The sequence below is a fragment of the Telmatherina bonti genome (genome assembly GCF_933228915.1).
Source record: "Telmatherina bonti genome assembly, chromosome: 20".
In the NCBI taxonomy this organism is placed as follows: Eukaryota; Metazoa; Chordata; class Actinopteri; order Atheriniformes; family Telmatherinidae; genus Telmatherina; species Telmatherina bonti.
This window is the reverse complement of record NC_136618.1, coordinates 28,304,625-28,329,398: the sequence shown is the minus strand read 5'-3', so window position 1 is coordinate 28,329,398 and position 24,774 is coordinate 28,304,625. Positions and strand designations below refer to the sequence as shown.

Here is a 24,774-nt window from a genome sequence, read left to right as displayed (position 1 = left end):
ATCCAGGATAAAGTTTAACATTATTCTCCTCACATATAAAGCTCTCCATGACCAAGCTCCATTGTACATAAAAGATCTTATAGTTCCATATATTCCAAATGGAGCACTTTGCTCTCAGACTGCAGGTTTACTGGTGGTTCCCAGAGTCTCAAAGAGTACTATGGGAGGAAGGGCCTTTAGCTATCAGGCTCCTCTCTTATGGAACCAGCTCCCACCGTGGGTTCAGGAGGCAGACTCCCTCCACACCTTTAAGATTGAGCTGAAAACCTTCCTTTTCAATGATTCTTATAGTTAGGATATGAGCATCTCCTGAGTTGGAGTCTACATGTACGGGACCCAACTATCCAGGTTATGCTCATTGCTCTTATAGTTATGGGTAGTCTAGCCATCCAGTACTTATGTAGCAATGGGGATGTTACCTGATGCACTGAGAAGTACATCACTCTATTTCTCTAATGTATTAATGTATAAATATATGCCAATATTGCCGTCTGTAACATTCATTCATTCATTTTCCAAACCGCTTATTCCAATTCAGGGTCGCGGGGAAGCTGGAGCCTATCCCAGCCGGCTTTGGGCGACAGGCAGGGTACACCCTGGACAGCTCGCCAGTCCATCGCAGGGCCGTCTGTAACATATTTCTCCTTTTTTCCGCAGGTCTTCCTGAATAAGTCCAGTTGTACACGTTGATCTGTCTTTCCTGTTGTCTCCACCCCAACCAGTCGAGGCAGATGGCTGCCCTCCCTGAGCCGGGTTCTGCCGGAGGTTTTCTTCCTGTTAAAGGGGAGTTTTTTCCTTCCCACTGTCGCCTCGTGCAGCTCAGTATGGGGGATTGGATCGAAGTCATGTCTCGATGCAATCAGTTGGTTTTTATTATAGTATATGTATGAATTGGCTCGAAATGATGTGTATGTTGATTTGTGTATGTAAAGTGTCCTGTGACAACATTGTTGTGAAGTGGTGCTATACAAATAAAGTTGAATTGAATTGAATTGAATATGTCTGCATACAAATGTATACACATATCGCCCATTTTATGTATATGTATATGTATATGCACACACAAAAACACTCCATTATAAATAGAACATTATTCACAGCTCACTCGTCCCATATGTCCACTGGGGAACTGTGTCCACCTGTTAGTTCACATTACATATATCTATCTATCTATCTATCTATCTATCTATATATATATATATATATATATATATATATATATATATATATATATATATATATATATATATATATATATATATATATATATATATATATATTCAAATGTAAAAAATATGAACAAATCTCTCTGCAATTCTCTTGTATAAAATACATCTTACTTCACATTACATACTCATTTTTGCTCCCATGTGTCTCCATACCAGCTTCCAGATAGTTTCAGAGTTAAGTTTAGTGTCATTGAGTAAATCTGTTATTCTTTCCATGCTTATAATATTTAGAAATTCTGATAACCAGGTTCCCATGGAGAAGCATTTTGGCTTGTGAATTTTCCAATTTAGTAAAAATATTCTTTTGGCAGCCCAAAATGCTGAGCACACTGTTCTTTTACAATCTTGTTTTAAAATTTATGGTCCTGTGACCTAACAGACATAAGGACGGACACGGAGCTGTGTTTGCAAGCACTGAGGTTAACCTACAAACTCTGTCCAAAATAATTTGACTGCTGGGAAGAGCCATAGCATGTGAAATAGATTACCGACTTGTCCACATTTATCCCAAAAAAAAGGTTTGACATACTTGGGTCTATTTTTTTTATAAGTTTGGAGAGAGTATTGTATGCTCTGTGAAGGATTTTTAGTTGTATAAATCTTCCTCTGACTGACTTGTTTTAATATCAGACCAAATGTTTTCCCACTCTGTGTGTGTTAATTGGACCTTTAAGTCTGATTCCCGTAGTGACACTGGTTTTATGTTTGGATTTAAAGAAGAATGAAGTAACAGCTTCTATAAACCCGAGACTGCACATTTATTTGAGGATAGAAATCTAAATTTTTCTCGGTCTCAAAATTATAATCGAAGCATTTTTGAGAGTTTGGAAACAACTGACTTTAACAGATAATATTGTAAAAAATTATTCTTGGTTAAATGGTACCTTTTCCTCAGTTCTTCAAAAGGGAGGATCTCTCTGCTCTCTACAATTTGAGAGGTTTCCGCGACATTTTGATTGCGCCATTCTGTGTTATTTAGTGGTATCCCTGCAGCTTTAAGAGCATTATAATACCATATTGGCGAGGATGGAAGAAATTAGTTTGCAATAGCTGTTCTTTTATGAATTTCTCTACTTATGACACAAGAAAATTGAATAATATAATTCCCTATGCTTTTGGGTGGAGTGGGAGTGTACCAGAGTGAAGACAGTGACACAAATTTGTTCATTTCTTTTACCAAGAATTCCTCCAGCAAATCCCAGCTCCCTTTCTCTCTCATCTTTTTATAGCCCCAAGTGAGAGAATATTTGGCATTAAATGCAAGATAATATAAAAAAAAAAAAACATCTGGAATTCCTAAAACCCCTTTGTCTCTTAGTATGGATTGTTTTTTCAAGCTAATTTAAGGTTTTTTATTTTTCCATAAGAAAGAAGAAAACCTTCTATTGATCTTGTCAAACCAAGATTTCTGAATAAACCGTGGGATAGAAAACACTAAAAAGTTCAGTCTTGTGAGGAGAGTCATCTTAAGTGTCTCTCCCCGACCCCACAAGCATAGAAATAAAATAGACCATCATTAGAGGTCTTCCTTCATATAATCTACTAAGAGTTTAGCATTTAAGTCAAATATTTCACAAACAGGTACTCTAATTTTAATTCCCAGATATCTCATGATTTCCGGTTTCCAGACAAAGGGAGCAGATCCAAGATCTGTACGATGTGTACACACGTTCAGAGGCCGCCGTATAGGTTCACTTTTCCTCCAGTTTATTCTATAACCGAAAAAACTACCAAATAAATTAAAACACAAAGTTAGCGTAAGATATTGCGTATGTGTAGAGAGTGTTTGTGTGGTTGAAAGAGATTGCGAGGTGACTGTGTCTGATCATGAGAGGTGCATGTGTGTGAGGAAGACAGAGACAGTCCAGCAGTGTTTGGCAGAAGAAGACCTGCTCAGATAAACAACACGAAAAACTGTGTATCCAAACCTCTTCCGACTGGCTAAGAGATATTTGTAATTCCCAGCTATATCTGTGCCATGCGAGTGGATCTTCTCCATAGCTGGAGAGGTAGATAGAGGAGCAGATTAAAAGCTACATTTGTAATTGTAAAAGCAGCATGACAGGGAGCTTAGAAATTTAGAAGTGGGTCTATACTGACTGAAAAAGAAGTGGGTATACACTGTATGCCCCCGTATACCCTGGACTACATCAACTGTTATCAACTGTTTATAACAAACTTGAGAGCAAGCAAGCACTACAGTGATTATAGATTTTTTTTAATTAAATGCAAATTATCTTGTTATCTACACTAATGTCACATAACAGCCTCTTTTTATAATTTCTATGTCTGTGTAATGGACAGCAAGAAGACAAAATAGATGACACATTGTTTATTTAACACTCAGTCAAATGTGACGGCAATGACAGACGTGGGGAACCGCGTCAATGCTTTCCCTCTGATGTATTCCACAGCCCACCCAACATATGGAGCTCTTTTGGTCAAATGTCTTGACTCTATGCCAGACAGCTTCTAACTACAAAGCACTCTTGTCATGTTAGTAACTCACTTTGGGTTTTTTAGGTGTAAATTTGCTGAATTTATATCATCACAAGACATAATGCAAAAAGCCTCTGCATCATTAGAGGTCGTGGAGGCTTCTCATGTGGTGTCATTACTTGTGGTTAAGCTGTAAAAAAAAAAACCTTTACTTCTCCTGAAGACCTCCTCCTGCTGCTGTTGTAGAGGCAGTGTTGCATAATGCTATAGCAGAAAGACTATAATGATGCAGTTTGCTGCAAAATACTTTCAGTTTGAACAGAAATTGTTCAGGTAATTCAGAACATTGGAAAAGTCATTTAAACTTCAGCTGGATGAATCCACAGATACGAGTGGAAATCGTCAACTTGTTGCTTTTGTTCATCGTTGACGAAACACGTGGTATTCTGCAAAAGTTCAGAGCAACAACAGGAGAGGACATTTAGATTGAAGTTTGAATTTTATAGAGATTCTTTAGTTACACTATTTAAAGAAATTAGGCACGTTAAACACAGCATTGTGTTTAACAGCAATCCGAAGGGCTTTGCATGAGGTTTAGTGCAGGGGTCTCCAACCTGCAGATCTGGAGCCTTAAGCCACTCTTTTAACCTTTCACAATGGCGCTTAAACATTGGCTAGAGAAATAAAGAACCAATAAATGGTTTTAAATATCATGATAGCAAATGCAGGGTTTTAGCAGTGTTTCCCTTCTTTTTTTTGTTTGTTGGTTCATTAAATAATTGTATTGAATTAACACAATGACTCTATGATATTCTTGTCATAAGTTTGGAAACTTTTTTTGTTTTTTGTTATTTTGTTTTTAAAGCTTTTTCAAAAATATCTATATCCCATCAAAAAAAATTATCTATCCTCTTTGCAAAAGTTTCATGTTTTACTTTACTTTGAACCTAAAATAAAATAAAAATGTTTTCCTCTTGAAAACTTGAAAATAGAAACTTCTCTATTGTAGATATTCATCAAATTTCTAAGTTATCTTCTTTCAAAAGGTTATTTTCAGCTCTAAAAGAGTTTTATTTAGTTGGTCTGAGAGCAAAAATGGCCTTTGCATTGTGAAGGTAGCATTACAAACTCCTGGTTTAGGGAGTACTTTGGCAAGAAATTATTCCACGGGGAGTACGTTGCTGAATAAAGCACAGGAACTACTGTCTGATGGTAAGAGGGTGCATTAGTGCCATGGAACTGGCAACTTACATGGCTGGAAAGGCATCATCAGTTCTGAAAGGAATGTGCTGATTTAAGAACAACATGTGCTTTTATCCAGATTATTTCTTTCTCTGTAAAGTTTAGCATATTTCAGCAACGCTAAACTTTATATGGCATCGAACGTAGCTTTGCAGTAGAAGAGTCCGGGTCCTGGACTGGTTTGCCTGCAATCCAGACCGTATAATTCACTGAAAATATTTGATGCATCATGAAAGATATAATAAGACAAGACAAAGAAGACTCGGAGTGGGTTACCTTAACCGTTCATCTCCCAGTGGTCCACTGGTTGGTCTCTTCAGCTCCCAGATGTTTATGGGCTGTTGGTAGAAAAAGGGATGCTGCAGCGTAGTAAACATGTACCTGTCCAACTTTTTAGAGACGTTCTGTTTCCATCAACTTCAAGATGGGCTAAATGTTTTTCAGGAAATAGTCAAATATGTTATTAATATTTGATATGTGCCTGTACATTTGATATGTAATCAAATATGGATAATATGGATAAATGCGAGTAGTTGTGTGACATGATCTTGTTTTTGTTTTGTCTGTGTTGTAGATCTTATCAAGCATCATTTCTCTCATTTAGTCTCAGTGCCACATTAATCAGATCTGAGCCACAGCTTGTCTGCATGTGCAGCTTACTGATACAGGTGATAAAGGTGTGTGTGTGTGTGTGTGTGTGTGTGTGTGTGTGTGTGTGTGTGTGTGTGTGTGTGTGTGTGTGTGTGTGTGTGTGTGTGTCTATTGGTGTAAAACCAGATTCACATTCCAGAGAAACTGGATGTTTCTGTACATGACTGATCCTACTGGGAGAATAAAAACCTGCTGCACTGTAAAATGAATATTTATCTACTTCTATCACCAGGATGCTGCAATACTTTTTAATGATGGTTTCTTTTTACTTCATATTTTCAAATTATGTAAAATCCAATTTGCCATTAATACAGAAACTCTATCAGTAGTACAAAAGTCATTAGCTGCCTTTCACTTCTTTATTTAGTGTCAGCAAAACAAGAAATGATGTGATCAGTTATAATTTAATGTGCCACAGTGGAACAGTGTCGGCGATAAACATTTCAGAAAATTCATTTGTTAACTGGAAACGTTCCAGGTGAAACACAGTCATATAGGGATAACAACACATAAAATGTGAGTTTTGATTAATCTCATAGAACTTTTTTCCAATTAAAAAATATAATTTCATCGATTTACTTTCTTGAAATCTGTCCTGTCAACACCATCACCTTTCCTCTTTCAAACTACAAACTTATATTTTATCTGGAGCTTCGCAGTGATGTAGTAGTTAGCACCTTGACTGTCATCAAAAATGTAAACCTCTGGCAGTTCACTACTTATCTTATACTTACTCATCTTAAGGAACTTGAACACCTTACATATCATGAAGACTTCTTTAACATTGAGATACCACTCTTCTGATACAAAACATGCAATTTGTTTTCACGTCTGATTCTTAGGCAATAAAATTGTGTGTGAAGCCCAGTCACAGTGTATTCCTTTTGTGTCACCTGATTATGGCAGCCTTTCAGGTGTCATGATGATGCTGCTACTGGAAGTGATTGTGTAGTTTTGTTTATATTTTAATTTTTTAACACAGGCGATTGCACATTAGGTTTTATGTTTTAATATTTATAATATTACCATTAAATATTTTTTCATTTCCATTTAATCATATGAATAATCATATATTAATCTATAGTTTCATTATTTTATCATTTTATTTGTGTTTGATTTTCTATTATCAGTATAATTTCTTGAGTTTTATATTTTATAAATATATCAAATCACAGTGTACGATGAATGAAATCATATATATATATATTTAAATATATATATATATATATATATATATATATATATATAGTATATACACACAGTGGTGCTCATATTTATTAATACCCTTTCAAGAAGGAAAAAAAATTAGCTGCCTGTAAAATAAGATGAAACTGACTAGAGTAATAAAAAATAAAAAATTTTATGAAAATCATTACATTATTTTCTAATTCTGCTTCAAATTCTTGTGAAAATTTTTTGCACATTTTTAGTTATAGTTCCTTTTTTAAGTCTCCAGTTATTTGAGTGGCTGTTGTAAATTTAGCCTTTTCTTTCATGAAAGGGTATAAATAAATATGAACAAAACTGTAAATATTGCGGTTTGTTTTCCGTTCAAGAGACAGTCAAGAGAAATTCACCCCCGTTATGAACGTCTCTTGGCGAGGTATGACGATTTCTATCTTGAATAAAATGATCATCTTTGATCAAGAACGAACTCTCGCGAGAATATTACGTCACGTGGATAATGGCTGGAGATCGCCGATATTAGAAGGTATTTTCTGCTTTATTTACTTTGCTGTGAGTTAAAATACCAAATTTATACCATAGAAATAAAAAACTCAATCACATGTTTGCACAACCCTTTGTTAAAATAACCCTAACTGTCGTATTTTGTGCCAGTTTACTTCGACCCCGCCTGTACAAACCAATCAAACCTTCGAAATAAGAGCACAATGTTTTCCGCGCTTTTTAACTGCTACAAAAACAGCTAGCTTCAGCCTCATCGTTCAGACTATCTTCGCAGACACATGTGAAGCATAAATGCATGTTTTTTGGCCCGTAAAGCTCGCAAAGCTTTTGCAAATACGGGTGAAACACCGAAGAGCCATCAGAGGTCATTTTAGCTGATCTGGGACGCTGCTATTAGCATTAGCCCGAGCTAAAGGCCTGATCAGGAAGCAGGCGGGAGCTTTTATTTTCGAAAAAGTACAGCTTCATCTTACCTGTAAAGGATGCAGAGTTATAATTGTTTATACTAATAGTAGATGGTTGGTTAGACTGATGAGAACCGTGGGTTTGACTTCTTCTCTCTTTGTTTTGGATAACTATTACCACCAGAGGAGCCTTCAAATCGACTATTAAAGAGGATAGACTGGCTCTTCAGTACTCATACACTACTGACAGTAAGTTTTTTGTTGTTGTTTTAACATACAAACCAATAAAAACAATGGCTTTTGGTCATTTATGACATTTCTTTATACGTGGTTTATGTAAACTCCAATAGACCAGGTGCTGGATGAACTTGACCCTCTTTCTTTGCAAATCCCCAAATCCCATGTGTATCTAAAGCCAGACACACACATCCATCTACGGCTGACACACAACTGGCAACACTTGAATCCTAGAAACAAGAGTGAATATTAACAGGATATTTATTGCAGAGGATTTTGGCACATGTATTGCTCATTCCATAGAAGCTTGATTCTTACCTGGTTGTACAGGTGAGCTACAGGTCAGACCTGGGTCCGTATTGCCACTTGTATAATTGCTCTGTGTAATATGAAAAGTTGACAGATTAGACCAGGGGTGTCACACTTTTTTGTTTGTTGTTTTTGTTGTTTCCATGCTCAAACACACCTGATTCAAATCAAATGGATCTAACAGCTTCTTGTCAACCTGTTCATTCATTTTGTTCAGGTGTTTTGGAGTATGGAAATAACAAAAACCTGCAGGAAAGCGGCCCTCGAGGAGTGGAGTTGGACACCTGTGGATTAGAATGTACTCGAGTAATACAGGGACTTCTATACAATTAAGAGACTTAAAGCGAGCTAATGTTGTGGATATCTAAGTTCCAGTGTGACCGTTTTGTTAATTTCTATCTAAATATAAACCATGTTGTCCGAATGTCTCGACTCGTATAAACCAAGTTAAAGTAATACCTATGTGTATTTATGTTTTTACTGTGACCTCCTTTGTTTACCAGCGGCAGCAATGACTCATGTCGTTAACCATGGGAAGCTGCTCCTGCATCGCCTACATCAGCAGCGGGAGATGGACTTCCTCTGTGATATTACCATAATGGTGAAAGATGTTGAGTTCAGAGCTCACCGTAATATTCTAGCAGCCTTCAGTGAATATTTTTCTGCTCAGGCTGAAAAGGGTCAAGAGGTCACAACTTTAGACCCTGACAAAGTCAGCCGATACTCTCTAGAGAAGCTTCTTGAGTTTATCTACACTGGACAGATGAACCTCAGCAGGTAAAGAAAATAGATTTAATTGGAAGATGTTAGTGTTCTTACACTAGTTATTCCCTCATCTAAAGAGAGATTTGATTGTTTTTGTCTGATTTCAGCACCAGACAAGCTGCTGTGCGTCGAGCTGCTGTTTTCCTGGGAATGCCTGAAGCCTCTCAGTATCTGGAAGAGATCCCTCACTGGTCTGAACCCAGTGAAACATCCCAGTCTGAGATGGATAAAGAGGGTGGTGTCTCTCCTCCTAGTCCTGGCTCCGCTCGCAGTCCCAGTTCTCCTCTTCCTTTGTCCATCGTCTCTGTCACAGGAGACTGGCATGAGGAGGAGAGGGGTAGCAAAGAGGAGAATTGTCCAGAGACATCAAAAGATTTAGATTCAGAATACGCGGACAGAAGCGATGAAGAATACACCCCGTTGAGGGGTGTTGGGAGAGGTAAGGGCAGGAAGAGGGGCAGGAGGCCGAAAAGTTTCAGCGGTGAGCAGGTGGAGCAGAGCGGCTCAACTGATGGCACCCCCAAAATCCAGAGCTACAGGGGGAGAGGGAGAGGGAGAGGCAGGGGGAGAGGGAGAGGGAGGGGAAGAGGAAGAGGAGCATCTGAAAGCGAAGATCTATTTGCTGGCGATTCTGACACAAGTCTGAAGGACTTGGGTGACACCTCTGCAGACTGGAGTCCCTCGCAGGAGGACGAGTCACAGATTAAGAAACCTCGGCTGAGTAGTGGAGAGTGGAGGAGAGGACGGGGCCGCGGGAAGGGGAGAGGCAGGGGGAGAGGCCGGGGTCGTGGCCAGAGGAGGAATGAAGAAGAGGCAGAGGAGAGTGGAGATATGGGAGGAAACGATGAAGAAGGGGAAGCCGGTGAACAGAATCTGGAGGATATAGGCGATCTGACGTGCACGGAGTGCACCAAAGTGTTTAAAGATGTGAGCAGCTTGCGTCGACATGAGAAAATCCACAAGGGGCTGAAGCCATTCTCCTGCATCTTCTGCTCAAAGACCTTCAGACAAGCCACGCAGCTGAAAACACACCTTCGCATACACACAGGTGAGCCCCGCAGGATCAGGAAATCACCTGAAGGGATGTAAAACGTCAGAGTCTTTCAATCAGATTATACTGCACTGGGACTGACAGGATAATGACAGTAACTAGAGCTGTGACGATGCGCTTTTATCCCGATTCGATTCTGATTTTTTGGATGCTGATTCGATTTAAATGGAGATTCTCACAATTATTTGATACAGCTAAGTTTTGTAGATTAAAAACAAAAAAAAAAAAAGTATTTTTCTTGATTTCAATTGGGAAAAACAACTCAGTAGCCAGATCATCATTCTGCTGCTATAATACCCAAGAAGACAAGTAAAAAGCTCAATAAAAAATAATCAAAATGACAAAAATTTTGTAATGGATTATTTTTATTTATATGAATTTTTTTTTTTTTCCCCCAAACAAATCGGTTTTAAAATTCAGATTTTTGATTTTTTGATTGGATTTTCCCACCTGTAACAGTTCCAGTCAGTAGTTAGAAAAGAGAAGATAAAAACGGACATTAAAGTTGCAATAAGCAGCACATGTGTCTTCGTCAGGCTGTATTGTTCTGCATATTTGTTCCCTTATCCTGTCACATGGCCTCCGGTCTGGATGGACACCAGCTGCAACAGACAAACTAGTATTGTTTTCACTGTGTGTGTGTGTGTGTGTGTGTGTGTGTGTGTGTGTGTGTGTGTGTGTGTGTGTGTGTGTGTGTGTGTGTGTGTGTGTGTGTGTGTGTGTGTGTGTGTGTGTGTGTGTGTGCGTGCGTGTGTGTGAGAGAGCTGGAATTCAATGTACAGTGCTGGATTAAAGCTGTTTGAGATATATTAACATGAACAAGTCACATATTTATGGAAGCATTTCTTGATCAGTTTAATAGCTGGTTAAAAGAGAGCTAGTAATGTTTAGCATGTGGTTTACATATAGACATAATTTTATAGGTGTCATTAGCCACCGCTCATTTCATTACCTCATGGATAACAGGAAGTCGGTGCAGCAATATAACTTGTAAACAAATGGAAAAGCAGCAGATAAAAGATAAGAACATGGTTTGTACCATTTAAATGAACTTGGAAGTCAGTCGCTTTGTGTTTCAGCACAGCTTGAACCCTCTTAGACATCTTGGCATTTCTTTAAGGGGTCTGTGGGAATAGTTGTCCTGACTGCTTGAAGAGCTTTCCAAAGTCCTTTTTGTCAACATTAGCTTCCTTTAGTTCTGTTTACTGTCAAGATGACGCCACACTGCTCCAGTTACGTTGAGATCCAGAGTCTAGGGAGGATTCATCAGATCTGATGCCACTGATTTTCAGTCCAGTTCTTACTGTATATCACTTCCCAGTTTCCTTATGTCATAAGTAGCTATTTGACAGCCACATTTTAATGGAGATCATTTCTGGTGAGGTAAACAGTAGATGGGTCAATTGAAGGTCCAGATGTACCTCTCAGGTCCTGTATCAGGTCTTTGCTTGGTTTCTTCCGACAGATCCATTTCATCACATTGTTTTTAGGCCCGACACTTCTTTTGTCATCCACCTGTCCAGTTTCCTCAAATGGTTTGAAGACACACAGCACAGCATTCAGATTTAGTCTGTCAAACTACTGTTTTTTATTTAAACCATTTTTCATGCATGCAACTTTAGAAATTGGTACAAATTCTGTCTTTGTAACAGGATGCTGGTAATTAGATATTTTTTATTATGTGTGAACACAAAGCTGGTTTATTCCTTGAAATAAGAGCCTTTTTTATGTGTTAATCATTTGTAGTAGAGTGTTAAATGACTAAGAACAAACAAACACACATACACCTTAAAATAGTCATGTAGAAGTTCTAGAAGGAAAAGTAGAAAGTGTCTGAATAAAACATTTGAAAGATTTTCCTCAAAGTTTTAGAGAAATGTGTGGTGGCTGAAAACTATTTCTTTAAATCTAAATATAAAAATTGAACTTTCTTTTTCTTTTTAAATCATAAAATTAATCAAAACAACCACATTTTAATCCGTGTTGTACACACAAATAAAAGGAATGAAAGTGCTGAGAAAGATTAAACCAAAACTTAAATGACAGACACTTACCGTGGAAAAAAGCAAAATACTAAAAGTGTTCATTCATTCATTATCCTAACTGCTTAGTCCGATGAAGGGTCGCAGGATTAAAAGTGTAAAAGGAGATAAATAAAAACATCTGCAGCTGTGTTTTAAACCTGTAAATGAAGTGAATTTAATTGATACTGGGTCAAAGGAGCTTCTTATGTAAAGACCCAACATGGAGATATTCAGGCTTTCATAGGGGTGGAAAAAATCGAATGGAAAAATCTGGATTTTTTGCTTCACAATTTTAAAATGGATTTTTTTTTTTCAAATATAAATATAATCCATTATCAGATTTTTGTTATTTTTTTATGTTTTTATTGATCTTTTTACTTGTCTTCTTGGGCATTATAGCAGCAAAATGATGGTCTGACTACTGGATTGTTTTTTCCTGATTTAATCAAGAAAAATGACGCGCAAAAAAAAATGTTTGATACATTTTTTTTTTAATCTACAAAAATCAGCAATATTATAGAATTGTGAGAATCGCAATTTAAATCGAATCGGCACCAAAAAAATCTGAATCGAATCCAATCGGGACAAAAGCATTTCGTCACAGCCCGAGGCTTTTAGTCATTATAAAGGGCTAAGTTGCATCTGTAACACTTCACAGATAAAATGGAGTACTTTTCATATTTACAAGGGTTTTCTTGGGATTATGATGAACAAAGTGTCATCACATCGATTGATGTAACCAGATTTCTTGTGATCAGCTTGACTTTTTCCCAGTTTTCTTGGGCTTAACCCTCCCTGTGTGACTTCATCTGTGGTATCGTTTCCAGGCGAAAAGCCGTTTAGTTGCAGCGACTGCGACAAGTGTTTTGCTCAGAAGTGTCAGCTTGTTGCTCACCGCCGAATGCACCACGGAGAGGAGAAGCCTTACACCTGTGACCGCTGCGGGTTCAAGTTTGCCACCTCATCCAACTTCAAAATACACATCAGGTATGTCGCTGAGGAGGTTTTTAGAGTGCAATCTAAATACTCTGCTTAAAAACACGAAGAAGGTGGACATCATCCGTTTATATATGGAAAAAAAACAAAACATTTTTTTATCTGCTCTTATTAAACGCTCATATATGATCCATATCAGAGATACAGATGTAAAGAAAAGAAATTTCCTCAATGTTCTTAGTTTTAATATTTAACAAATGCATATGAAAAGTCTTGATGGCTACTTTATGTGTTTTTATTATTCCTTATTTGTTTGTCATCGGTCGGTCTTCTTGTAGTGTCTCACGGAGGTTCTGGTTCTTACAGATTGCACAGTGGGGAGAAACCGTACGTTTGTGACGTCTGTGGACAGGCGTTTGCTCAGTCCAGCACTCTGACGTATCACAAGCGCCGGCACACCGGAGAGAAACCGTACCAGTGTGATCTGTGCGGCATGTCGTTCTCCGTTTCCTCCTCTCTCATTGCACATGCCCGAAAGCACACAGGTGAGAGCCAGGTTTATCGATCTGGAGAAACACAGCGACGTCTGGACTGTGTGAGCAGAAAGAAAAGATTCAACAGGCAGAACCTGTCTGCTGCTTGGTTGTTTAAGACACTTTGTGTGTTTCAGGGGAGACTCCGTACAAATGTTCACAAGCCGACTGTGAGGCGAAGTTTGTCACATCTTCTGAATTGAAGAAACACATGCGGCGACTTCACCCAGGTGAGTTTCCAAAGACTTTTCTTTATAGGTAGTCAATCTTGAAATAAAAGATATCTGAATCATGCAAGGTCTCATCACATGTTAAGACTAAATTACAACGCTGTGTGTAGCTGTGACAAATAGACATTCAGGGAAAAGTTTCTGCCTTGATGAGGTGAAAACTCTTTAATAGTTCATGTTCTCTGAGGTTTTTGCTGTTTTCTGCTTGGCCATATTGATGGTAAATGAGGATAAGATGTTGTTAAATGATAAACTGAGGTATTATATTCCTTTTTATTTATATATATATTTTTTATATAAATAAAAAATATTATAATATTTATATTTATTTATATTTATGTTTGTGTATATAATGTATCTATACACTATATATATATATATATACATATATATACATTTATGTAATGTTTATATAAAACAAGAAATTTTACATATGTTTTATATTTAAATATATTTATATTTTTATATATAAAAGTTCTATTTCATATAGTTTTTTTAATATAATTTTTCAAATATAATTTGAGGAATTATATTATTGCTCAATATACATTGGGCTCAGGCAGGAAAAAAACTGACTGTAGAAATGTTTCATCAGGTTCTTTGCAGGAATGTTTTGATGTAGTGGACATAAAACAGTCTTAATTTTCTTCTGAGTGGTTGCAAAGCTCACATTTGAAGAAAAGCGAGTCTTTGCGTGACATTTTTGTATTTTGTAAAACTAAAAATATTCAACATGAACATAACAGGCCAGATTTGCTGAGATTAAAGTGCGCTCCATTCTTACATTATTTTTCAGCTCTTCTAGCTTTTGATTTACAACATTTTTTTACACTCTTTATTAAAATATGAGGACTCTTCACCATATTCAGCAATTACACATTTTCCCTGTCATGCACCCCCTACCGACGGCTAATTCAACATCTATCTTGCATCCTACCTGACCTGTTACCTCTCTCCCGCCAGCAGAAGACAATCTTACAGTGACTCGTTTAGTCTCTTTCTTTCTTTTAATTTTCTTGCGTTTCTTTGCTGAATCAGCGATGTTGTGTGTTCAAAACAGCCAGTGTGTTTTCTCGCATGAAGCAAAACTCTGCTGCAACACCACGCAGCGTCCTGAATGTAAAAGTTGTATAGTTCGGTTTCTCAGACACTCCAGAATGCACATAATAGATTCTGCAGTCATCAAACAAGTCTGGAACGCAGAGTTTTAAGGTCAGAAAGTTACGTAAAACGTCTTTATATATGAGGACATTAAAGTTTCAGTGCACATCATTATCATAGGTTTTTGTTGTGGCATTCTGTTTACCTGTGAAAGAGACTTGCATTTGCCAATATAAGACGAATAAAAAAACCTTAAATACAACTTCAGAACAACTTTGAGAGGAGATTGGTGAATGGGACTCGTTTGTTCTATTGGTGTGTGTCTTGCAGATGGAAACTCCGGTGTCCAGTGCCTGCTGTGTGGAAACAGATTTGCCAGTGTGAAGAACATGATCAAACATCAGGAGAAGGCTCATGCTGATGAAGTTCGGCAGCACAAGGAGAGGGCCCGAGCTGGTAAGCTCATAGCATAAGATTTCACCAATGTCAACATTTATCTTTTGTGCCCATCTATACAGCCCTTCTGGCTGGAAGTAGTGAAAATAATTTCAAAGACACTGGGCTATAATTTCAACTTTACATTCATATCAATGTATCTGGGGCCCTTGATGGACTGGCGAGCTGTCCAGGGTGTACCCTGCCTTTCACCCAAAAACTGTTGGGATAGGCTCCAGCTTTCCCACAACCCTTCATTGGATTAAGCGGTTAGGAAAATGAATGAATGTATCTGGGATTTACTACAGAGGAACTTGGTGCAGATGATGTGTACCTCCTGAAAATTCTTCTGGCATCTGAAAAAAGACCATAACAAAATGTTGGCGATGTAAAAACCCTCCTGCCACAGGCTTCTTCATCTCCAATAGTGGAAATCATTAAATGGATGAACGTATGACTTTTACCCTGCGACTTCAGAGTGACCTGGAAAAGAGATGTTGGAGAATATGGCAGGAATTTACAGATTGTTTAGTTCAACTCAGCTTTATTTGCTTAGCTCCACTTCACAACACTGTTGTCACAGGACACTTTACATACACGTCATTTCGAGCCAATTCATACATAGCCTATAATAGAAACCAACTGATTGCATCGAATCATGACTTCGATCCAATCCCCCATCCTGAGCATGCATGAGGCGACAGTGGGAAGGAAAAAACTCCCTTTTAACAGGAAGAAAACCTCCGGCAGAACTCGGCTCAGGGAGGGTTGTGATAGTATTCCTTAATATAAAAGGCTTGCAATGATGGTATGTATTATTGATTGCCATGTCTTGACCTCATAATGTTTTTATTTAAAAATGTTCTTAAATAGTTTTTTTAAAAAAAACAAATTAAATATTTATTTTTTGTTGTAGCACATTTAAGGTCAAGAAAAAAAATTTAGAATACTTTGGGCTGCTGGAGTTCAAACTCTTTTACATGTAACTATTTATCCCATTTGGGAAATTGTTCTTTTGCATGTAGTTAGACTGGGAGTGATAGACTGCCATTTTACGTGTCCAATCAATTTGAGGACTCTACTTTTGGGCCCAAAGTGGTTCCCATTTGTAGCCAGTCCAGGGACTTGAACCTGAGTCCTCCAATCTCAAATCCCCTTCTATCCACTAGAGCCCCATTTCCACCAAAGATCCAGGTTGGTGCAGGATGGTTTGGTCTGTTAAATCCTGATTTCGCCACAGCCAACCGTTCCCTTGCCTGGTAGGTGGCGAATTGTCCGGATAATGATGTCAGCTACGTAACGACATGATGTCATAGCAGCGTGACACCTTCCTTGAAGGAAGAGAAGGGAAATAGAAAGGAGAATGGTGATGATCCATCACTTTGGGATTTCCTTTTCCTTCACTGTTGCTGCCTTTTTCTTAGCGCTGAATCGGATATTCTGACAACCGTCCCATTTCTTTGCCTGTGGAAACACAAAAAAAAGAAGAAAAAAAAAAAGGCACGTACCAACCTAAACATGTTGGTGGAAACATGTCTTTTCTTTTTTTTCTACGTTTAATATTTGTTTTCTTTTGGACCATCGGGACTGCAAGTTGTTCTATTTGGTCTCTACCTTAAAGTCTGCTTTTGGGAAATGGGAATATCCAGGTTACTTTTTTTTTTTTTGTTGTTGTTGTTTCTGTGTCGCTGAATATTTGCACATCACTTTTTCAGACAACTAATGTAATAGAAGCATGATGCTGTTCTGCAACACGTGCAGGGGAATTTGTCAGGTGAACGATCACATTAACTCGCATGTCAGATGTAGATAAACTGTTCAAATCTGCTTCTGTGTACACAGGAAGAGTAATTCCATTTAGATTTATCCCTTATGTTTTTTTTTTTTTTACAAACAACACATAAACTTAAAGCAGTTATATTTAGATGATCAATAAAGATGAATAAGTGGAGTGAAGCACTAGGGCTGGGCGATATGACATTTTAGCAATATCCCGATATTTTTATGGCATGTCACGATATACGATATATATCTCAATATTTACCTTAGCCTTGAATTAATGCTTTGGTGCATACAATCACATCAGTAAGATGATTTTGTGTCTATATTAAAACATAACTGTTCATACTGCATCAAGATATGCTGATTTTAAACATTCATGCCAAAAGGATGAAATTGTAACGAAGCAAATTGATCAAAACCGTATTTATTGAACAGTTAAAGCAGTGGCAGAAACATGTATTTTAAAACAAAATAAAGTGCCTTTACATGATGTAATAAATGCAACGTATGAAAATAGGTGCTCTTGGGGGGACTTTTCAAATGATGAACTATTATAAGGCTTTGCTTTATGGATTTTGAGTTGTCGTGTATTTTTTTTAATCGCAGAGTTTAGCGTAGAAATCAGTCTTATAATCCAGGCAGAATGTCCTCGTATCGTCTCCAATAAACGGCTTCAGACAGTTTTTAATTCAGGATTTGATTCCCACTCCTTTCTGTACTTTCTAGAGACATGACGAGCTAGATAAATATGCTTGTGTCACACACACAGTGGATGAGGTGAGTAAGTGACAGAGGCTGTGAATGTAATCAAATAGAATTAATTATTTTTGTGTGACGTGAAAAACTTTGTAATTTACGTCCCACTCTGTAATCCAGAGCGGGATCAGTGGCGGATTTGGCTGTTCATTGTGACTGTAGGTGGAGTCGTGCAGGTGTCCTCTCTGCTCCTCTGACTGGCTGCAGCTGCAGCCAGAGCGACCGAGTGCTTTAGGACGGGGAGAGACTCTCCTTCTGACAATAACTTTACAATATGCGCTTTAAAGTCAGTCGCCAAAACACCAGGAAAGTCTCCAATAACTCCAGTAAAAGTCGCTACATTTGTTGCTTTTCACTAAAAAAGTCGCCATATTTAGCGAGAAAGTTGGCAACAGTGGCTCCACGCTGCCTCTCATGACGTAGCACGTAGCTCACGTTATGTACGTAACTAGGTGCGCTTGGTTTAACTCTCTGTGCAAAGCGATGCAGAGTCGAGGAGGAGGGAGAAAACCCCGCCCACAGCTAAAAACAACTGCGTGACAACAGGATACTCGAATATGACGAATATAGGCATTTTCTATATCGCACAGAGGATTAGCCACGATATCTCGAGTATATTCGATATATCGCGCAGCCCTACGAAGCGTCCCTTTACCCCCCAGTATGTATCTGCTCATCATTCCTTAATTGCCTCTGACACACGATATAAGAAAGAAAAAAAAAAAGCAAACGATGTGGGTACACATCTTGAAATAAACAGTTAAGACATTTCTTTGTGTTTCTTTGCAGTCGTCCTTCTTGCTTCCAGCCATCCTGTGGCGTTTGTCCAGAGTAAACTCTCACAGGAAACCAAGGGTTTAGTTTCCATTCCTGAAGGTGAGCCGGCCAACCCTGATCCAGCCACCCCCAACCCTAAAGCGACAGCGCCATCCGCAGCGTCCTCCGACGTCGCCACCACCACCACTGACACTGCCATCATTCAGGACTTCAAGACGGAACCCAGCCATCAACCTCTCTCCACCACCGACCAGGTGACTTTTGAAACCGACCAGGAGCAGACCATCAATTCTGATACCCTCCATGCTCTGGTGGAGCAGCTGCGGCCGCAGGCGTCGCCCGCCCAGGGCCTGGAACAGATCGTCATCATCAGGACGGTGGACACTGCCGAGAACAACGCCCCTCAGCAGTGAGCCCAGGGGTCAAAGGTCGCGCTGCTGGAAGATCTTCGTTTTTTAACTTGTGTGCTTCAGTCAGCTTCTGTTTGTATAAAATCAGCATTCACATCCAGGCTAATGTAAAGTACACTTTGATCAACATTTGGAAATATTTAATATTAACTAAAAGTAACTCAATATAACTGGCTGTATTTTCAGTTTTCCATGTCTGTCAGTGGAACTAAAGAAAACAATGCTGGATGGTTGGAACAATAGAGAAAAGTGACATATCTTGCTTTATTTTAATATTTACTGTAGTTAGTTGGAGCATTACAGTAATGATGAAGGTGTTTTCCTTAATCATATAGTAAGTAATCCTACATGTAATGGTGCTTTCATAAATAGCCTGTCGATGTATTAGAGGCCATGTTTTGGTTTTTTTAATCTGACATATTAGTCTTCAAGAACATGAATCACTTGTTAGCCTAAAAGAAGCTTTGCTTTTTTTTTTCTTTGTCTTATTTTTAGGGGGGGAAATGACTAAAGCATCACTTGTATGAACAAAGATTACATATTCATATTCATCAATGTGTAAAAACAGACCAGGAAAATAAAATTTAAGATAAAAAAGTGACAAAAATATCACAATTTGCCCCTTTTTTTCTTATTATTGCATTATGGATGGAAAAACTAGAACAAAATTTCCATTTTACTGTAAATGATGGCATATTTTCACAACATGAACATGTTATACTGATGTTAAATTGTATTAATATTATACTGCAATGTTGGAACCTGACAAGTAAAAGTAAAACCATTAGAAAAATAGGAAACATGAAGTCTAGGGTTTTTATTAACAGGCTGTTTTGTTTTTTTTTAAAGGTATGTATGAGTGCTGCATTTTCAAGAAACTTACATTTGTTCTGCTTTTTTAGATCTGAATATTTATAATATATCCATATTTCCCATACAATTTCTTTATGTTGATTCAACAGTGTTAAATTTATTTTCAGCATTGCAATGATGTATTTTTATTTTGGAATTTCGACTTAAATAACAAAAAAATAAGCAATTGTTAAACAAAGATGTAAAGGAAGACACTTTGATATTGTTATATTTCACAACTATACAGTAATAAAAGATAAAACAAAAAATTTGAGGAACACATCTAGCTATTTAAAATACACTACGATTTACTTGAACAAATAAAATACTCAGTATTTAGTTTAACAAAATGTTAAAATAATGTTATATATGTAGCCAAAGTATTGTTGTTCGTTGCCGTGGCAACTGCACGGTGTCCGTGGTTATGGCCGACAGAAGTATATCAGGATGTTACGAGGCCGTCTGCTTAGCACATGGGGTGAAAATAGACCCTGACATTTTAAATGCTTTAAAAGAAACGTCAGCAACAGGGTGAGCCCTTACTTAGTTTAATTTTTTAACTTAAAACAAGTTAATATTTTAGAGATGTGATTAGCAAGCTAGCTGCCAGAGCTAATGTTACATCCGGGTCCCTTTTCCTCCCCAATAAAAAAGTAAAAACATTTTCTCGACATGGTTTTCAGCAATATATCAGTTTATTTAGTGTGTTCTTGTTAAATGTAATATTTAAAAAAATCAGATAAATGTAGTGCAATTAGTCATAACTGAATGAGTTTCATTCAGACTATTTAATGACAGCTGAAAAATAATGTAAGATATTTTTCACTGAAGCCAGTGGTGACTGTGATGCTCACTGTGTTAAACTGTGCTACAAACATTTTTCTGCTGTTTGTGTGGCAGGAATTTTACCTTAAATCTGTCAGGAAACAATAGGTTGAAACACATCCAGAGACTCTGGGATGCAGATGTCCTTGCACTTTCAAAATGTTTGCAAAACAATGAGCATGTGACAGGTAAGCTTTTACATTTTGACCAACCTAACGAAATATTTTCAACTGTTTTAACTAAAAGTTTTCTGTAAATAGATCTTGATATGAGATACAACAACATAAGTGATGAAGGGGCTGGCCATCTTGCTGACCTTTTACAGGTAGATTAATGAGGACATTAACATATAGAGTTAATCAGGGCTACTTGCTTTGGTCCTAGGTGGGCTGAAGTTCTGCACATTTTCAATTTTTACCTTCTCCAACACACCAAACTCAAATTAAATTGATCCAGCACCCTTTAAAGTTTTGAACTACGACTTAATTTGAGGCATATGTGTTGGAGCAGGGAAACATAATCTGCAAGACTGCGACCCTCATGGGGCCAAATTAAGCTGTATACTTTTTGTCCCATATGGAGTAATTCAGTATTTATTTTTCACATTAAGTTCGCAAACACTTCAACTAATTCAAACTACTTGAATGTGACTTGTATAATGTTTTTATTAATGTCTTTTCAAGCAGCTTGAGAATTCAGTTCTCCGGATTTTGGACCTGATGTTTAATGATATTCAGGCAAAAGGAGCGGAAGTCCTTGCCATCAGCCTGCAGGTTTGTATTACAAGCAACCAGAAAACTTCTATTAGCTGTCCTGCTGCCATTATTCTGTTTTACACTGAATATTATATTAAAACAGGACTGCACTTTGGGTAATGGCTTGAAATGAAGAAGATGGTGCTCTTTTTTTTCCCAATCAGACATGCTTGTTGGCACTTTTGTTTCAATAAGGAAATAAAATTTATTGTTGCAGAGATGGCTTTTAGATTTTAAACCTATAAAATATTGAAAAGGTCTCTCTCTCTTTTCCCCTCTCTACAGTATAACAGGAAGCTGCTGTCTCTTAGGCTGTCAGGTAATAAGATTGGAAACAGAGGAGCCATGTACCTGGTCAGCATGCTGCAGGTGAACAACACACTTCAGGAGCTGGAGCTATCTAACTGCGACCTGGTAAACACACACAAACCAAACATTAATCGAGTAGGAGTACTAGCTAATAAAACCGAAAAGGTAGTAGGTTGTTCATGGGAGCAGCTGTCTTGTGTTTCTGGCAGCCGTTCAGTTTTTCTGAGCTTTCCTCTGCCCCCGCAGGCCACTTCGAGTGTGATCGCTCTCAGCATCGTGTTGAAAATCAACACGGCTCTTCGCTCTGTGGATATCAGCCGCCCGCTTCTCTTTAGCCACCAGGTAGAAACACCAAAAAAAAGTCTGTTCCTCTTGTTATGATGAGGTTGTTTTTGTTTGTTTGTTTTAATGCAAGCTGATGTATACTTTAATCTGACTGTTAAATCAGGAGGAATGGGTGGTGCACTTCTCTGACATGTTGGCAGTAAACTGCAGCCTGGTGGAGCTCCACCTGGGAAATACGGGGTTGACAGACACTGGGATGGAAAGGCTGAGTGAAGGTCTGAGGCTGAACCACCACCTGCGCTACCTGGACCTGCGCTGGTATAAACCAAAACAGTTAAAAAAGCTTCAGTTCTACAAACCTAATAGCACTTTTTTACTTATTTCTGGTCCTCTTGGATCTGTGCAGTAACCGTGTGTCCCGCGATGGGGCACAGCATCTTGCTAAGGTGCTCACACAAAACACCACCCTAGAGATCATTAATCTGTCATCCAATCGGATCGAGGATGAAGGTGCTGTGTATCTAAGCAAAGCCATCGCCTGGCCAGGCTGTATCTTGAAAGAGTGAGTCCTGTATCCTTATTCATCATTCTTGTAACTTTTCTGTTTGATCAAACCAACTCAGAAAATATGGTTTTGAATGTAAAAAAAAACAAAACAATAACAACAACAAAGTAATAATCTTACATCTGCATCTCCCTTAGACCTTCTATTTCTTAAATCAGAACAGAGGATGGGAGCTGAGTTTATCCTCATTTGTGCTTTAAAAACTTCAAGACCTGCAGATATTAAATATCATAAGACATGAAGAAATAAACTATATTATTTTGATCTAAATATTCTTTTAAATAACTTAATTTTAAAGGGGGGTTTAGGTCAGAGTCATGAAACCATTTTTTTTAGATCACTCTTAAGTCCAGCCTGTCTCTTATTCTGACAGAGGAGAAATTAACACACATGTAAAGCTTGAAAAGCAGTTTTTCACTTAGACTGATGAACTGGGGATAAAGTAACAGATCCTTTTAGAGGTGTGCAATGAGCAAAAATCTAAGTTTTAATGAGGTTGAACATTTTTTACTCACTTTAGGACTTCAAGGCACAGGATTTAACAGCCAAAGATCAACGACAGAACAATTTAATGCATCATCACAAACTGTGTATCTTAATCACTTTACTAAGATAACTGTTTTGTTTTTATTCATTTACAGCGACCCATTTATATCTACATACTTACTGTAAGTCCATACACAAGCCAGCTGCCATATTTATGCAGCTAGTTTTACTACAGCGTCTCTGAATGGACAAACAACTGAGTCTGCACCATTTGCCGTACCTTTACAGATGGGTGGATAAAGTAATCTTCACCAAAAGTACTGAATCAGGACATGAAACATAGAAACTATCACATTTTTCTAAGATAGGAGACAAAAGTGTCCAGTTATTAAAGAGGAATTTTGAGTTTTGGAAAGCTAATAGAATAGAGCAGGGGTGCCCAGCACTGGTCCTGGAGGGCCACAATCCTGCAGGTTTTCCATGTATCCCAGCTCGAACACACCTGACTCAAACTTTTTCATCAATTTAATGTGAACCAGGTGTGTTGGAGCAGAGATTCATGAAAAACCTTCAGGACAGCAACCCTTAAGGACCGACTTTGGACGCCCCTGTTATACAGTTTTTCCACAAGACAGCAGCAAACACAGGAAGTTGAAGTGTTAGAAAAGTTCACATCTTTAGCCGTGTTGAAGATTTGATGCTTCAATTACTTGATGATCCCTCAGATTTATCTTCCAACCTCTCAAAGAATAGTGACAATCCAGTTTGTTTTATTCACATTTACATGGATATGATCAACATTTACTCACGGTTTCTTTGTGCCAGGTTAGCTGTCAACAGGAACAACATCAGGTCAGAAGGTCTGTTGTCTTTTGCTAAGGCTATGGAAAAAAACAGAACTCTAACACACATCTACATTTGGGGAAACCACCTGGAGGAGTCTGTCTGCAGGGTAAAACACACCCTATGTGACTGGATTTTTATTTCTGTCACACGTTGTTTACATTTATATCTGTTACTTTCTTCAGGCTTTCAGAGACCTGATGTCCAGCGGCCGCCTGTCACCCGAGCAGACAGATGTTAGTGCGTACGAGGTGGACGGTCAGGTGTTTCTTGCTGAAGTCTTCCAGAGTTTGAGAAAATACATTTACTGCACAGACTGTGACAGGTCAGATAACTGCAAAGACTTTACCACCACTCAACCATCCAGAGCAGACATGTTCAACGATGCCGCTCTGAGTCCTGAAGCAACCTTTCCTCTGCACATCAAGGAACAGCAGCTCGTTCCTCAGCAGCAAAACCAAAGTTTCCTCTCATTTCACAACAGAAATGCATGTTAGAAAAATATAAATAAACACCATAAAAACCCTTATATTAAACCATTGTCATATTTTTAATCAAAAAGACAACATAAACTTCATTATAATTACATTTAAAAGTGCTGAGCATAGATTTAAAGGTGCATAAAATGATCTGAAAGGTGCAAGTCTATCAGTACAGAAACTAAAAAACAATTCAGTTTATGAGCTGTTTTTGGGTTTCTTTGTGCATCTTATGGTACCATGGACTGATTTTCTTCATACATTATTTGTCTTGAAAATGTGTATTTTGTTTTTCTTGAGAGAAAATAAAATGACCGGTGAAGCACAATTCATAATCAGGATGATTATGAAACTTGAAAGCTGTCATATGATGGA

The 24,774-nt window shown here is 38.0% G+C and overlaps 2 protein-coding genes across 2 annotated transcripts; both read left to right on the top strand.

Annotated features, from left to right (window-relative positions):
• The first annotated feature begins 7,263 nt into the window (after positions 1–7,263).
• On the top strand, positions 7,264–19,566 carry mynn (myoneurin). The gene is made up of 9 exons (XM_079260077.1): positions 7,264–7,272; positions 7,839–7,903; positions 8,704–8,977; positions 9,073–10,013; positions 12,868–13,027; positions 13,343–13,521; positions 13,647–13,739; positions 15,171–15,296; positions 18,603–19,566. The coding sequence occupies exons 3-9, from the start codon at positions 8,712–8,714 to the stop codon at positions 19,001–19,003; spliced, it is 2,166 nt and encodes a 721-aa protein (XP_079116203.1). The 5' UTR covers positions 7,264–7,272; positions 7,839–7,903; positions 8,704–8,711; the 3' UTR covers positions 19,004–19,566.
• A 710-nt stretch (positions 19,567–20,276) lies between these two features.
• On the top strand, positions 20,277–24,417 carry lrrc34 (leucine rich repeat containing 34; the record flags this gene model as incomplete). The annotated part of the gene is made up of 8 exons (XM_079259994.1): positions 20,277–20,330; positions 21,364–21,450; positions 21,718–21,846; positions 21,988–22,083; positions 22,190–22,344; positions 22,433–22,588; positions 23,903–24,029; positions 24,106–24,417. The coding sequence occupies 8 exons, from the start codon at positions 20,277–20,279 to the stop codon at positions 24,415–24,417; spliced, it is 1,116 nt and encodes a 371-aa protein (XP_079116120.1).
• Positions 24,418–24,774: the final 357 nt, after the last annotated feature.